Source organism: Heptranchias perlo, chromosome 23 (assembly GCF_035084215.1).
Source record: "Heptranchias perlo isolate sHepPer1 chromosome 23, sHepPer1.hap1, whole genome shotgun sequence".
Lineage (NCBI taxonomy): Eukaryota > Metazoa > Chordata > Chondrichthyes > Hexanchiformes > Hexanchidae > Heptranchias > Heptranchias perlo.
The window spans coordinates 43,395,127-43,411,043 of NC_090347.1; the positions used below are offsets into that span (position 1 = coordinate 43,395,127).

The 15,917-nt window shown below is 44.5% G+C and overlaps 1 protein-coding gene across 1 annotated transcript in view; it reads left to right on the plus strand.

The window, feature by feature from the left end:
- Positions 1–15,917, plus strand: part of LOC137341328 (unconventional myosin-XVB-like) — a 372,666-nt gene that overhangs the window by 7,540 nt on the left and 349,209 nt on the right. Inside the window, exons 3-4 of the mRNA XM_068004452.1 lie at positions 9,035–9,096; positions 11,389–11,452. Coding sequence (XP_067860553.1) covers positions 9,035–9,096; positions 11,389–11,452 — 126 coding nt within the window. The remainder of the gene's footprint in view (positions 1–9,034; positions 9,097–11,388; positions 11,453–15,917) is intronic.

Here is a 15,917-nt window from a genome sequence, read left to right on the forward strand (position 1 = left end):
ACAGCTTCCATCACTTTGCTGATGATTGAGAGTAGACTGATGGGGCAGTAATTGGCTGGATTGGATTTGTCCTGCTTTTTATGGACAGGACATACCTGGGCAATTTTCCACATTGTTGGGTAGGTGCCACATAAAAGATTACTGCTCAAGATAAGAGCTCATGGTGTTGGGGGTAATATACTGGCATGGATAGAGGATTGGCTAACTAACAGAAAACAAAGAGTCGGGATAAAAGGGTCATTTTCAAAATGGCAATCTGTAACTAGTGGGGTGCTGCAGGGATCAGTGCTGGGGCCTCAACTATTTACAATCTATATCAATGACTTGGATGAAGGAACAGAGTGTCTTGTGGCCAAATTTGCTGATGATACAAAGATAGGTGAAAAAGCAAGTTGCGATGAGGACACAAAGTGTCTGCAAAGGGATATTGACAGGTTAAGCGAATGGGCAAAAATTTGGCAGATGGAATATAATGTGGGAAAATGTGAAGTCATCCACTTTGGGAGGAAAAATTAAAAAGCAAAATATTATTTGAATGGAGAAATACTACAAAATGCTGCGGTACAGAGGGATCTGGGTGTCCTCGTACATGAAACACAAAAAGTCAACATACAGGTGCAGCAGGTAATCCGGAAGGCAAACGGAATATTGGCCTTTATTTCTAGGGTGATGGAATATAAAAGCAGGGAAGTCATGCTACAACTGTACAGGGTGCTGGTGAGACCACATCTGGAGTACTGCGTACAGTTCTGATGCCCTTATTTAATGAAGGACGTACTTGCATTGAAGGCAGTTCAGAGAAGATTCACTAGGTTGATTCCGGATATGGAAGGGTTTTCTTATGAGGAAAGATTGAACAGGTTGGGTCTATACTCATTGGAGTTTAGAAGAATGAGAGGCGATCTTATTGAAACATACAAGATTGCGAGGGGACTCGATAGGGTAGATACTGAGAGGATGTTACCCCTCATGGAGGAATCTAAAACTAGGGGGCATAGTCTCAGAATAAGGGGTCGCCCATTTAAGACGGAAATGAGGAGGAATTTCTTCTCCCAGAGGGTCGTGAATCTTTGGAATTCTTTACCCCAAAAAACTGTGGAGGCTGAGTCATTGAATACATTCAAGGCAGAGTTAGACAAATTTTTGATCAGCAAGGGAGTCAAAGGAGAAGGTGGAGTTAAGGTAAAAATCAGATCAGCCATGATCTCATTAAATGGCGGAGCAGCTCGAGGGGCCAAATGGCCTACTCCTGCTCCTATCTCTTATGTTCTAAATATGGAAAGAGGGACACTCAGGTGAGGCCTCCCTTCCCTCAAAGACCTACCTGCTGAAGACCTCAGCCCAGGCCTTCAATGGAATATTGTTCCTGTCTCTGGGACCCTTGTGGCCCCTTTAATCTTTCTGTCCACCGCTTCTGGTGATGCAGTGATGGGTCCGTGAAAAGCAGCAGCAACAGGGCTTTGGTCTCGGCACTTAGGCCTGCAGCTGCACTCCGATTTCCTCTAAGTTTTTCAGGCACTTGGGCAGTCAAGAGGCAGGCCTGTGCCTGGAGTCCCCCGGGGCTACAAGTGAAAAATCTGGGCAGCTATTGCCTCATAGGTGCAATGCACCTCAGGGCACCCGTAGCGAACATCTCCCCTCTTATGTTGTTATTCATAGAAGAACAGGAAGTTCTCCCGCTATACTGACCAACACTTGTTCTTCAACTAACACCACCAAAAACAGCTTAATTGGTCATTCATCTCATTGCTGTTTGTGGGATCTTGCTGTGTACAAAATGGTTGCCGCATTTGTCTGTGAGAAACATATTATTAGACTTAGAAACAATTAGAATCATAGAATCATAGAATTATACAGCTCAGAAGGAGGCCATTCGGCCCATCCTGCCTGTGCCAGCTCTTTGAAAGAGCTATCCAATTAGTCCCACTCCCCTGCTCTTTCCCCATAGCCCTGCAAATTTTTCCCCTTCGAGTATTTAGCAAAATCACTTTTGAAAGTTATTATTGAATCTGCTTCCACCACCCTTTCAGGCAGCGCATTCCAGATCATAACAACTCGCTGCATAAAATGTTTTTTCCTCATGTCGCCTCTGGTTCTTTTGCCAATTACCTTAAATCTGTGTCCTCTGGTTACCGACCCTTCTGCCACTGGTAACAATTTCTCCTTATTTACTCTATCAAAACTCTTCATGATTTTTAACACCTCTATCAAATCTCCCCTTAACCTTCTCTGCTCTAAGGAGAACAACCCCAGCTTCTCCAGTCTCTCCACGCAACTGAAGTCCCTCATCCCTGGTACCATTCTAGTAAATCTCTTCTGCACCCTCTCTAAGGCCTTCCTAAAGTGTGGTGCCCAGGATTGGACACAATATTCCATATGGGGCCTAACCAGTGTTTTATGAAGGTTTGGCATAACCTCCTTGCTTTTGTAACGTGCTGCCTGGTGATTTCTATGATTGCTGTGTGCAGCCAGCCCTCCCTGCGCTGTTGAGTGGCTGCTCACCAGCAGGGGGCCCAGATATCAGCGAGCGGCCAGCACCACTTAAAGGCAGCCTACACCTTTTAAAGGGAAGGTGCATTGTGGCTGCAGGAAGTGGTGGAAGTCAATTGGGAATTGAATCTGTGCTGCAATATAGTGAGCAACAACTGGGCTGCTCAACGTTTGCGGGACTCTTATATTTTCAAAATATAAGATACGGATCTCAACGAAGTCTGAATAGAGATCAGACATCGCACACGTAAAACACACTTGCAGGTCCCGTCCCTATGTTTACAAACTGTTGAGTTACTTTAAAGCATTGAATAAGGGTTGTGCACTACTAAATCCCACATCCTCCAATCGGCACGTCAGACCTCACCAATCTGTCGATCTGAGTTTGTACCATGCCTGCGAGACAGCGTGCACCAAGGTTCTCTGATGATGCACGAGAGGCCTTGGTGCAAGAGGTGGTCAGAAGGAGGGGCATCCTATAGGGGGGGGAGGCAAGAGGCCCTTCAGACATATGCTCCCGAGGACGAAGTCAATGCCGGGCGCATAGCATCACGAACATGGATGCAGTGCAGGAAGAAGTTCAATGCTTTGACACGAGTGGTTAAGGTGAGTGAGGTCAACTGTCAAGTGGTGTCTCCTATCAACTGCACCACTAGCTGCATCCACTGGTCCACGGACTACACCCCCCATCACCTTCTTTCAATCAGTACTCAATTCTTCCAATCAGATGCTTCCTCTCATTCTCACACATTACCACTGTTGCAAGCCGCCCACCCATACACACTGGCAGCTATTCAACCATGACAGCCACATCACCCAAGCATCTTGCAGAACACTCACCGACACACTTCCCGCTTTCTTGCAGGAGAAGGTGGCGCATAACAGGAGGCAGCAAGTTGCAGTGGCTCCATGGAACATGAACCTGTTGTCCTCTGTCAGGATGACAGCATTCCTGTCCCATCCCTGCCACTCTGCCAGTGCCCTTGCTGTTGCCCATCAGCCAGCCAGCCCACTCTCTGTAGAGTATTGAAACTTTATTATAGGAACATAGGAACAGGAGTAGGCCATTTAGCCCCTCGAGCCTGTTCTGCCATTCAATGAGATCATGGTTGATCTGTGACCTAACTCCCTATACCCACCTTAGCCCCACATCCCTTAATATCTTTGGCTAACAAAAATCTATCAATCTCAGATTTGAAATTAACAATTGAGCTAGCATCAACTGCCTTTTGCAGAACAGTGTTCCAAACTTCTCCCACCCTTTGTGTGTAGAAACGTTTCTTAACTTCAGTCCTGCGAGTCCTGGCTCTAATTTTTAGGCTATTTCCCCTAGTCCCAGTATTCAAGTATGGGAGACCTCCAAAAGCAGGTACAAATACAGCAGCAGCCAGAAGCAATAATCTAGCAACTAATCTGTAACTTCTGCGATCCCTTTAAATAGCGCTGGTTGTGGGGGGGGGGGGAGGGGGGGGGTCCTCCATGCTGTTTAAGACCTGTTCAGCTGTGTGAGGTTAAGTGCGTTGGCTGGAGCATTGAGTTCCAAAATTGCATCAGTCCCTTTAAATCAGTGTTGCACACTGATCTACCACATATTCTCCTCACTGTACATGCTGCCGGTGTTCGTTATCTGCGTGTGTGCAAACACCTTTACCAATATGGCGCCTGGTGAATGTCACACTAGAAGTGTGCACACATTCCGGACGCCATTTTGGGTCCTTAGGAGTCCACGTAGTGCCTCTACACGGCCCAATTTAAAACCCTATGCCTCTATTTATAAAGCCAAGGATCCCATATGTTTTTTTAACAACCTTCTCAACTTGTCCTGGCACCGTCAATGATTTGTGTACATACACCCCAAGATCTCTCTGTTCCCGCACTCCCTTTAAAATTGTACCATTTAGTTTATATTGCATCTACTCATTCTTCCTACCAAAATGTATCACTTCACACTTCTCTGCGTTAAATTTCATCTGCCATGTGTCTGCCCATTTTACCAGTTTGTCTATGTCCTCTTTAAGTCTGCTACTATCCTCCTCATTATTAACTACATTTCTGAGTTTTATGTCATCTGCAAACTTTGAAATTTTACTAATTTACCCAAGTCCAGGTCATTAATATATATCAAAAAGAGCTGTAGTCCTAATACTGACCCCTGGGGACACCACTGTATACTTCCCTCCAGTCTGAAAATCAACCGTTCACCACTACTCTCTGCTTTCTGACCCCTAGCCAATTTCGTATCCACACAGCCACTGTCCCTTTAACCCCATGGGCTTCAATTTGCTAACAGGGCTAGAATTGTAGAATCATAGAATCTCACAGCACAGAAGAAGTTCATTCATTCTGTTTTGCCTCTGCCGGGTCTTTGAAAGAGCTCTCCAATTTAGTCCCACACCCCAGCTTTTTCCCCATAACCCTGCAAATTAGTCCTCTTCAAGTAATATATATCAAAATATGATATGGGGAAAGGGCGGGAAAGTGGAGTTGAGGTAAAAATCAGATCAGCCATGATCTCATTAAATGGCGGAGCAGGCTCGAGGGGCCGAATGGCCTACTCCTGCTCCTACCTCTTATGGTCTTATGGTCTTACATACCCAATTGCCTTTTGAAAGTTCCTTTGGAATCTGCTTCCACCACCCTTTCAGGGAGTACGTTCCAGATCTTAACAACCCACTGTGTGAAAAAAATTCTCCTCATTTCCCCTCTAGTTCTTTTGCCAATTATTTTAAATCTATGACCTCTGGTTACTGTCCCACTTGCCAGAGGAAACAGCTTCTCCCTACTTGCTCTAGTAAAATCCCTCATAATTTTGAATACCTCTATTAGGTCTCCCCTTAACCTTCTCTGCGCTAAGGAGAACAATCCCAGCTTCTCCAGTCTCTCCACACAACTGAAATCCCTTATCCCTGGTACTATCCTGGTAAACCTCCCCTGTATCCTCTTCAAGGTCTTGACATCCTTCCTAAAGTGAGGTGCCCAGAATTGTACACAATACTCCAACTGAGGCCTAATTAGTGATTTGTAAAGGTTTAGCATGACTTCCTTGTTTTTGTATTCAATGCCCCTATTTACAAAGTCAAGTGTCCCATTTGCTTTCTTAACCACCTTATCAACTTGCCCTGCCACCTTCAAAGATTTGTGAATATGTACCCCCAGGTCCTTTTGCTCTTGCACCTCTCTCAAAATAGCACCATTTAGATTATATTGCCTTCCATGTTGTTCCTCCCAAAGTGCATCACTTCACACTTATCCGCATTAAATTGCGTTTGCCACGTGTCTGCCCATTTCACCAGTCTGTCTATGTCCTTCTGAAGTCTGACACTATCCTCCTCACTATCTATTATATTGCCAAGTTTTGTATCATCCACAAACTTCAAAATTGTACGAATAGACCCAAGTCCAGGTCATTTAAATATAACAAGAAAAGCAATGTTCCTAATACCGACCCCTGGGGAATCCCACTGCGTACTTCTCTCCAGTCAGAAAAATATCCGTTCACCATTACTCTCTGCCTCCTATCCAGCCAATGATGTACCCAAGTTCCCGCCGTTCCTTTAATCCCATGTGCTTCTATTTTCCAAATAAGTCTGTTATGTGGTACTTTATCAAATGTCTTTTGAAAGTCCATAAATACAACATCTACTGTACAACCTTCATCAACCCTCTCGGTTATTTGTCATTTGCAGATGACACAAAACTTGGAAGGGTAGCGAACAGTGTGGAGGATAGTGATAGACTTCAAGAGGATATTGAAATGCTGATGGCATGGGCGGACACATGGCAGACGAAATTTAATGCGGAAAAATGCGAGGTGATGCATTTCGGTAGGAAAAATGAGGAGAGGCAATCTAAACTAGAGGGCACAATTCTAAAAGGGGTGGAGGAACAGAGAGATCTGGGGTATGTGTGCACAAATCGTTGAAGGTGGCAGGGCAGGTTGAGAAAGCGGTTAAAAAAGCATATGGAGTCCTAGGCTTAATAAATAGAGGCATAGAGTACAAAAGCAAGGAAGTCATGATGAACCTTTATAAAACACTGGTTTACAGATTTATACACAACTGGAATATTGTGTCCAGTTCTGGGCACTGCACTTTAGGAAGGTTGTGAAGGCCTTAGAGAGGGTGCAGAGGAGATTTACTGGAATGATTCCAGGGATGAGGGACTTAAACTACAGAGATAGACTGGAGAAGCTGGGGTTGTTCTCCTTGGAACTGGGAAGGTTGCGAGGAGATTTTATAGAGGTATTCAAAATCATGAAGGGCCTAGACAAAGTAGATAGAAAGAAACTGTTCCCATTGGTGGAAGGGTTAAGAACCAGAGGACATAGATTTAAGGTGATTGGCAAAAGAACCAAAAGTGACATGTGGAAAAACTTTTTTACACAGCGAGTGGTTAGGATCTGGAATGCACAGCCCGAGGGGGTGGTGGAGGCAGATTCAATCATGGCCTTCAAAAGAAAACTGGATAAGTACTTGAAACAAATAAATGTGCAGGGCTACGAGGATAGGGCGGGGGAGTGGGACTAGCTGGATTGCTCGTGCATAGAGCTGGCGCGGACTCGATGGGCTGAATGGCCTCCTTCCGTGCTGTAACCTTTCTATGATTCTATGATTCTATGATTCATCAAAGCAATCAATCAAGTTAGTCAAACATCATTTGCCTTTAACAAATCCATGCTGGCTTTCATTTATTAACCCATACTTTTCCAAGTGCCAATCAATTTTGTCCCAGATTATTGTCTTTAAAAGTTTCCCCACCACCGAAGTTAGATTGACTAGCCTGTAGTTGCCAGGTTTATCCCTTTCCCCTTTTTTGCAATCCTCCAGTCCTCTGGCACCACTCCCATATCTAGTGAGGATTGGAAAATTGTGGCCAGAGCCTCTGCAATTTCCATCCTTACTTCACTCAGCAACCTAGGATGCATCCCATCTGGACCGGGTGACTTTTCTACTTTGTCAACCTTTTAAGTATCTCCTCTTATCGACCTCCTCCTTTACTGTGACATTGGCAGCATCCTCTTCTCTAGTGAAGACCGATGTAAAGTATTCATTTAGTACCTCAGCCATGCCCTCTACCTCCACAAGAAAATCTCCTTTTCTGTCCCTAGTCGGCCCCACCCTTACTTGGCTACCCTTTTATTATTTACATATTTATAAAAGATCTTTGGATTCCCTTTTACGTTAGCAGCTAATCTGTTCTCATACTCCCTCCTTGCCCCTCTTATTTCCTTTTTCAGTTCTCCTCTGTACTTTTTGTATTCAACTTGGTTTTCTACTGTATTATGAACCTGACATTTATCATAAGCCTCCTTTTTCTGCATCTTTTTAATCTCTATATCTTTATTCATCTGGAGAGCTATAGCTTTGGATGCCCTTCCTTTCCCTCTCGAGGGAATGTGTCTACTCTGTACCCGCACGATCTCCTCCTTGAATGCCTCGCATTGTTCAATTACTGTTTTGCCTGCTAATCTTTGATTCCAATCCATCTGGGCCAGATCCCCTATCAATTCACTAAAATTAGTCTTCCTCAAGTTAAGCATTTCCATTCCTGAATATTCCTTGTCCTTTTCCATAACTACTCTAAACCTGATGATATTCTGATCACTATTTCCCAAATGCTCCCCACTGAAAAATGCTCCACTTGACCCATTTCATTCCCCAGAACTAGATCCAGCACTGCTCCCTTCCTTGTTGGGCTGTAAACATACTGATTAAGAAAGTTCTCTTGTACACATTTCAGGATTTCATCCCTCTTTTTGCCCTTTACAGTGTTCCTGTCCCAGTCTATATTAGGATAACTGAAGACCCCCATTCTCACTACTCTATAGTTCTTGCATCTTTCTGCAGTTTGCCTGCAAATTTGCTCCTCTATCTCCTTCCCACTATTTGGTCTATAGTACACACCCAGTGGTGTAATAGCTCCTCTATTGTTCCTTAATTCTAACCAAATAGATTCTGTCTTTGACCCCTCAACTACATCATCTCTTTCTAGTGCTTAATAGTCTCTTTGATCAATACTGCCACCCAACCTCCTTTTTTTCCCTTCCCTATCTTTCCTGAATAACTTGTAACCAGGAATATCAAGTGTCCATTCCTCCCCTTCTTTGAGCCCGGTCTCTGTTATTACCACCATTTCATAGTCCCATCTGGCGACTCGAGCCTGCAGTTCACCAACATTTGCCTCTGAAAAACATTTATTTGACTTAGAAATAATTAATTGTGAAATGCTTCGAGATGTTCCTGAGAGATCTGATAGTGCACCATATAACAAAGGTCTTTCTTATTTCTCCCTGGACCTGTCTCTCCTCCCCTTCATTCTCCTCTCTTTCCTTTTCTCTCTTAATGTCTTTTCCCTCTCCCTTCTTCCTCCCCTCCCCTCTTCCCCATTCCCAATTAATATAAATGTTCTACTATTCCTTTTATTTGCAGTAGTTTTGAGGAAAATTTCCCACAAGGAGAAAGATGCCTGTATTAATTTGTTTTTTTTAGTTTCAGGGTCTTTGTTTAGTGGAATAGTTTGAACCATCCCACCTTTTCTATTTCAGCCAATCTTCAGTAAAGGTCACAGCCCAGAGACCGAGGAGGTGGACGATCTATCCAACCTAGAGTAAGATACTCGCAAAGTTCACTTAACTTCCTCATGTAACTCCAGGACTGCCATAGAATGTGGTGGTGTTACAGTGAGTGTGATAGTGTTACAGAGAGTGTGATAGCCTTACAGTGATAGTGTTACAGAGAGTGTGATAGCCTTACAATGATAGTGTTACAGAGAGTGTGATAGCCTTACAGCGATAGTGTTACAGAGAGTGTGATAGCCTTACAATTATAGTGTTACAGAGAGTGTGATAGCCTTACAGCGATAGTGTTACAGAGAGTGTGATAGCCTTACAGCGATAGTGTTACAGAGAGTGTTATAGCCTTACAGCGATAGTGTTACAGAGAGTGTGATAGCCTTACAGTGATAGTGTTACAGAGAGTGTGATAGTTATTAGAGAATAAGTGTTCTCACTTGTAAGTAATTCCTCAAAATAATAGGATTCACGGCATTAAGAGTAGATGTTCACAGGTTTATTAAGCATATGATAATAATTATTATTGACAATAATTAAACATACATTTAACAACCAATACTTACAACAAAACCGTGCGCTTTTTAACCGAGAAATTCAAAACATGTTACAGACCTGAGCTCAGTGTACATGGTTGGCCAAATCTTCGAATTCCAAAATATCTGTTCTCACACCCACTCTTTATACCCTTTTCCACAATTGGTACATGACAATTCATGTTTCTACATTACCTAATCCACATTTATCATTCAACACTGATTTGCCTGTCCTGCCCTTGCACCCAGAGATTGTACCCCTTAACTTGATCGCACTCCCTAACTTTCCAGGTCTACCGTCTTTCTCAGGCAAGTGTTTATCTTTCAAGGCTGGAGTGAACAAAGAAAGCTTGTTTGTCCACTGCTGAATTTCTTGTAAATTAAAGCTCTCTGACTGTCTCTGCTTTTAATTAGGCTTTACTGACAAAACTGGAAATAAAGGGAGTCTGTTCTATGATTGCACTTTCATTTTTCTAACAGAAGCTCACTTAACAAGCAAAATCTAAAAAATAGTATTACTATAATATAAAGAGACTTCTAGGCAGTTTGATTAACCCCTTTCTTACAATAGTGTTGCACTGTGATAGTGTTACAGTGGGTATGATAAAGTTACACTGAGTGTTGTACAGTTACCCTGCTATGGAGGGTCTGAGGTGGGTCAGTCTGTGGGAGGGTCTGGGTGTGGGTCAGTCTGTGGGAGGGTCTGAGTGTGGGTCAGTCCGTGGGAGGGTCTGGGTGTGGGTCAGTCCGTGGGAGGGTCTGGGTGTGGGTCAGTCCGTGGGAGGGTCTGAGTGTGGGTCAGTCCGTGGGAGGGTCTGAGTGTGGGTCAGTCCGTGGGAGGGTCTGAGTGTGGGTCAGTCCGTGGGAGGGTCTGAGTGTGGGTCAGTCTGTGGGAGGGTCTGAGTGTGTGTCAGTCTGTGGGAGGGTCTGAGTGTGGGTCAGTCTGTGGGAGGGTCTGAGTGTGTGTCAGTCTGTGGGAGGGTCTGAGTGTGGGTCAGTCTGTGGGAGGGTCTGAGTGTGGGTCAGTCTGTGGGAGAGTCTGAGTGTGGGTCAGTCTGTGGGAGGGTCTGAGTGTGGGTCAGTCTGTGGGAGGGTCTGAGTGTGGGTCAGTTTGTGGGAGGGTCTGAGTGTGTGTCAGTCTGTGGGAGGGTCTGAGTGTGGGTCAGTCTGTGGGAGGGTCTGAGTGTGGGTCAGTCTGTGGGAGAGTCTGAGTGTGGGTCAGTCTGTGGGAGGGTCTGAGTGTGGGTCAGTTTGTGGGAGGGTCTGAGTGTGTGTCAGTCTGTGGGAGGGTCTGAGTGTGTGTCAGTCTGTGGGAGGGTCTGAGTGTGTGTCAGTCTGTGGGAGGGTCTGAGTGTGTGTCAGTCTGTGGGAGGGTCTGAGTGTGGGTCAGTCCGTGGGAGGGTCTGAGTGTGGGTCAGTCTGTGGGAGGGTCTGAGTGTGGGTCAGTCTGTGGGAGGGTCTGAGTGTGGGTCAGTTTGTGGGAGGGTCTGAGTGTGGGTCAGTCTGTGGGAGGGTCTGAGTGTGGGTCAGTCTGTGGGAGGTGCTGAGTGTGGGTCAGTCTGTGGGAGGGTCTGAGTGTGTGTCAGTCTGTGGGAGGGTCTGAGTGTGGGTCAGTCTGTGGGAGGGTCTGAGTGTAAGTCTGAGACAGTAAAGGTCAGAGTTCACATGTTCCAGTGTATGTGTCCACCAACTGGTGACCTTTGTCGCCTATTATGTGTTTCGTTGCCTGGCTGTTATTGAGTGCAGTCAGTGATACCTGGACTGTGGCTAAACATGTCTTTATTTGATTTGTAGGGAGGTGTGTGAAAGCTCAGTGTTACTGAGTCTGAAGAGGAGATTCCACAGGGACATTATCTACGTAAGAACAGCTCTCACCACTTCAACAGGAAGCTGATCAGTAATTTTTACATCAGTCATTATTGTATATTACTGTATTAGATTACTTTATTCAGATTGGTGCATACACATTCCTCTCTGACACTCCACTGCTTATGTGTAAGTGTACAAATATAATGAGTCATTATGAATGAATTTATTCAATTGTTGTTGGGTACTTGTGACGGCATGATTGATTATAAGCAAGTAATTGTGTGAATGAGTGTTTAGGGGAGCAGTGTAAGTGAATGTGAGTCAGTGGACTTACAAGAACAACAACAAGATGTGTTTGTGTAGCACATTTAACACAGTACAATATCCCAAGGCGTTTCACAGGAGTGTTATGTAACAACATTTGACATGAATATGAATGTGTGTGCATGAGTCTGAGAGTGTGTGGATACGTGAGTGTAAACATTTTTGATTAAATGTGTTTAAAGGGAATGTGCATGAGTGAGTGCATATTTATGTAAATATTAATGTGAATGAGTGTGTGAGTTAGGGTGTATGAGTGTGAATAAGTGCAGATACGTCCGAGTGTAGCGGTCAATGTGATTGTATGTGGGTATATATGACGGAATGAGTTATTAGGTGAATGCAATTGCATGAATAATATGGATGGGGTAGTGTGGGTGAGTAATATGGATGGGGTAGTGTGGGTGAGTAATATGGATGGGGTAGTGTGGGTGAGTAATATGGATGGGGTAATGTGGGTGAGTAATATGGATGGGGTAGTGTGGGTGAGTAATATGGATGGGGTAATGTGGGTGAGTAATATGGATGGGGTAATGTGGGTGAGTAATATGGATGGGGTAATGTGGGTGAGTAATATGGATGGGGTAGTGTGGGTGAGTAATATGGATGGGGTAATGTGGGTGAGTAATATGGATGGGGTAATGTGGGTGAGTAATATGGATGGGGTAGTGTGGGTGAGTAATATGGATGGGGTAGTGTGGGTGAGTAATATGGATGGGGTAGTGTGGGTGAGTAATATGGATGGGGTAGTGTGGGTGAGTAATATGGATGGGGTAGTGTGGGTGAGTAATATGGATTGGGTAATGTGGGTGAGTAATATGGATGGGGTAATGTGGGTGAGTAATATGGATGGGGTAGTGTGGGTGAGTGATATGGATGGGGTAATGTGGGTGAGTAATATGGATGGGGTAATGTGGGTGAGTAATATGGATGGGGTAGTGTGGGTGAGTAATATGGATGGGGTAATGTGGGTGAGTAATATGGATGGGGTAATGTGGGTGAGTAATATGGATGGGGTAATGTGGGTGAGTAATATGGATGGGGTAATGTGGGTGAGTAATATGGATGGGGTAATGTGGGTGAATAACATGGATGGGGTAATGTGGGTGAGTAATATGGATGGGGTAATGTGGGGAGTAATATGGATGGGGTAGTGTGGGTGAATAATATGGATGGGGTAATGTGGGTGACTAATATGGATGGGGTAATGTGGGTGAGTAATATGGATGGGGTAATGTGGGTGAGTAATATGGATGGGGTAGTGTGGGTGAATAATATGGGTGGGGTAGTGTGGGTGACTAATATGGATGGGGTGATGTGGGTGAGTAATATGGATGGGGTAATGTGGGTGAGTAACATGGATGGGGCAATGTGGGTGAGTAATATGGATGGTGTAATGTGGGTGAGTAATATGGATGGGGTAATGTGGGTGAATAATATGGATGGGGTAATGTGGGTGAATAATATGGATGGGGTAATGTGGGTGAGTAATATGGATGGGGTAATGTGGGTGAATAATATGGATGGGGTAGTGTGGGTGAATAATATGGATGGAGCAGTGTGGTTGAGTAATATGGATGGGGTAATGTGGGTGAGTAATATGGATGGGGTAATGTGAGTGAATAATATGGATGGAGTAGTGTGGTTGAGTAATATGGATGGGGTAATGTGGGTGAGTAATATGGATGGGGTAATGTGGTTGAGTAATATGGATGGGGTAGTGTGGGTGAGTAATATGGATGGGGTAATGTGGGTGAATAATATGGATGGAGTAGTGTGGTTGAGTAATATGGATGGGGTAATGTGGGTGAGTAATATGGATGGGGTAGTGTGGGTGAATAATATGGATGGAGCAGTGTGGTTGAGTAATATGGATGGGGTAATGTGGGTGAGTAATATGGATGGGGTAATGTGGGTGAGTAATATGGATGGGGTAGTGTGGATGAATAATATGGATGGAGCAGTGTGGTTGAGTAATATGGATGGGGTAATGTGGGTGAGTAATATGGATGGGGTAATGTGGGTGAGTAATATGGATGGGGTAATGTGGGTGAGTAATATGGATGGGGTAATGTGGGTGAGTAATATGGATGGGGTAATGTGGGTGAGTAATATGGATGGGGTAATGTGGGTGAATAATATGGATGGGGTAGTGTGGGTGAATAATATGGATGGAGCAGTGTGGTTGAGTAATATGGATGGGGTAGTGTGGGTGAGTAATATGGATGGGGTAGTGTGGGTGAGTAATATGGAATGGATAATGTGGGTGAGTAATATGGATGGAGTAGTGTGGGTGAGTAATATGGATGGGGTAGTGTGGGTGAGTAATATGGGTCGGTGGTGTGGGTGGGTAATACAGATGAGTGTTGCAGCTGAGTAATACTCACCCACACTAATGTGTGTGAGTAATATGGATGGGGTGGTGTCTGTGAGTAATATGGATGGGGTGGTATGGATGAGTAATATGGATGGAGTAGTGTGGACGAGTAATGGATGGGGTAGTGTGTGTGAGTAATATGGATGTGGTAGTATGGGTGAGTAATATGGATGGGGTTTTGTAATTGGTGTGTGTAGCGTCTGCGAGTCATATAGCTGGGTGGTGTTGATGTGTAATACAGATGGGTTAATGTGTGTGAGTAATATGGATGGGGTGGTGTCTGTGAGTAATATGGATGGGGTGGTATGGATGAGTAATATGGATGGAGTAGTGTGGATGAGTAATGGATGGGGTACTGTGTGTGAGTAATATGGATGGGGTAGTATGGGTGAGTAATATGGGTGGTGTAATGTGGGTGAATAATATGGATGGGGTAATGTGGGTGAGTAATATGGATGGGGTAGTGTGGGTGAGTAATATGGATGGGGTAATGTGGGTGAGTAATATGGATGGGGTAGTGTGGGTGAGTAATATGGATGGGGTAATGTGGGTGAGTAATATGGATGGGGTAATGTGGGTGAATAATACAGATGGGGTAGTGTGGGTGAGTAATATGGATGGGGTAGTGTGGGTGAATAATATGGATGGGGTAATGTGGGTGAGTAATATGGATGGGGTAATGTGGGTGAGTAATATGGATGGGGTAATGTGGGTGATTAATATGGATGGGGTCGTGTGGGTGAGTAATATGGATGGGGTAATGTGGGTGAATAATATGGATGGAGTAGTGTGGGTGAGTAATATGGAAGGGGTAATGTGGGTGAATAATATGGATTGGGTAGTGTTGGTGAGTAATATGGATGGGGTAATGTGGGTGAATAATATGGATGGGGTCGTCTGGGGAGTAATATGGATGGGATTGTGTGGGTGAGTAATATGGATGGGGTAATGTGGGTGAGGAATATGGATGGGGTAATGTGGGTGAATAATATGGATGGGGTCGTGTGGGTGAGCAATATGGATGGGGTAATGTGGGTGCATAATATGGATGGGGTAGTGTGGGTGAGTAATATGGAAGGGGTAATGTGGGTGAATAATATGGATTGGGTAGTGTGGGTGAGTAATATGGATGGGGTAATGTGGGTGAGTAATATGGATGGGGTAATGTGGGTGAATAATATGGATGAGGTCGTGTGGGTGAGTAATATGGATGGGGTAATGTGGGTGAGTAATATGGATGGGGTAGTGTGGGTGAGTAATATGGATGGGGTAATGTGGGTGAATAATATGGATGGGGAAGTGTGGGTGAATAATATGAATGGGGTTGTGTGGGTGAATAATATGAATGGGGTTGTGTGGGTGAGTAATATGGATGGGGTAATGTGGGTGAGTAATATGGATGGGGTAATGTGGGTGAGTAATATGGATGGGGTAATGTGGTTGAGTAATATGGATGGGGTAATGTGGGTGAGTAATATGGATGGGGTAGTGTGGGTGAGTAATATGGATGGGGTAATGTGGGTGAGTAATATGGATGGGGTAATTTGGGTGAGTAATATGGATGGGGTAATGTGGGTGAGTAATATGGATGGGGTAATGTGGGTGAGTAATATGGATGGGGTAATGTGGGTGAATAACATGGATGGGGTAATGTGGGTGAGTAATATGGATGGGGTAATGTGGGTGAATAATATGGATGGGGTAATATGGGTGAATAATATGGATGGGGTAATGTGGGTGAGTAATATGGATGGGGTAATGTGGGTGAATAATATGGATGGGGTAGTGTGGGTGAATAATATGGATGGAGCAGTGT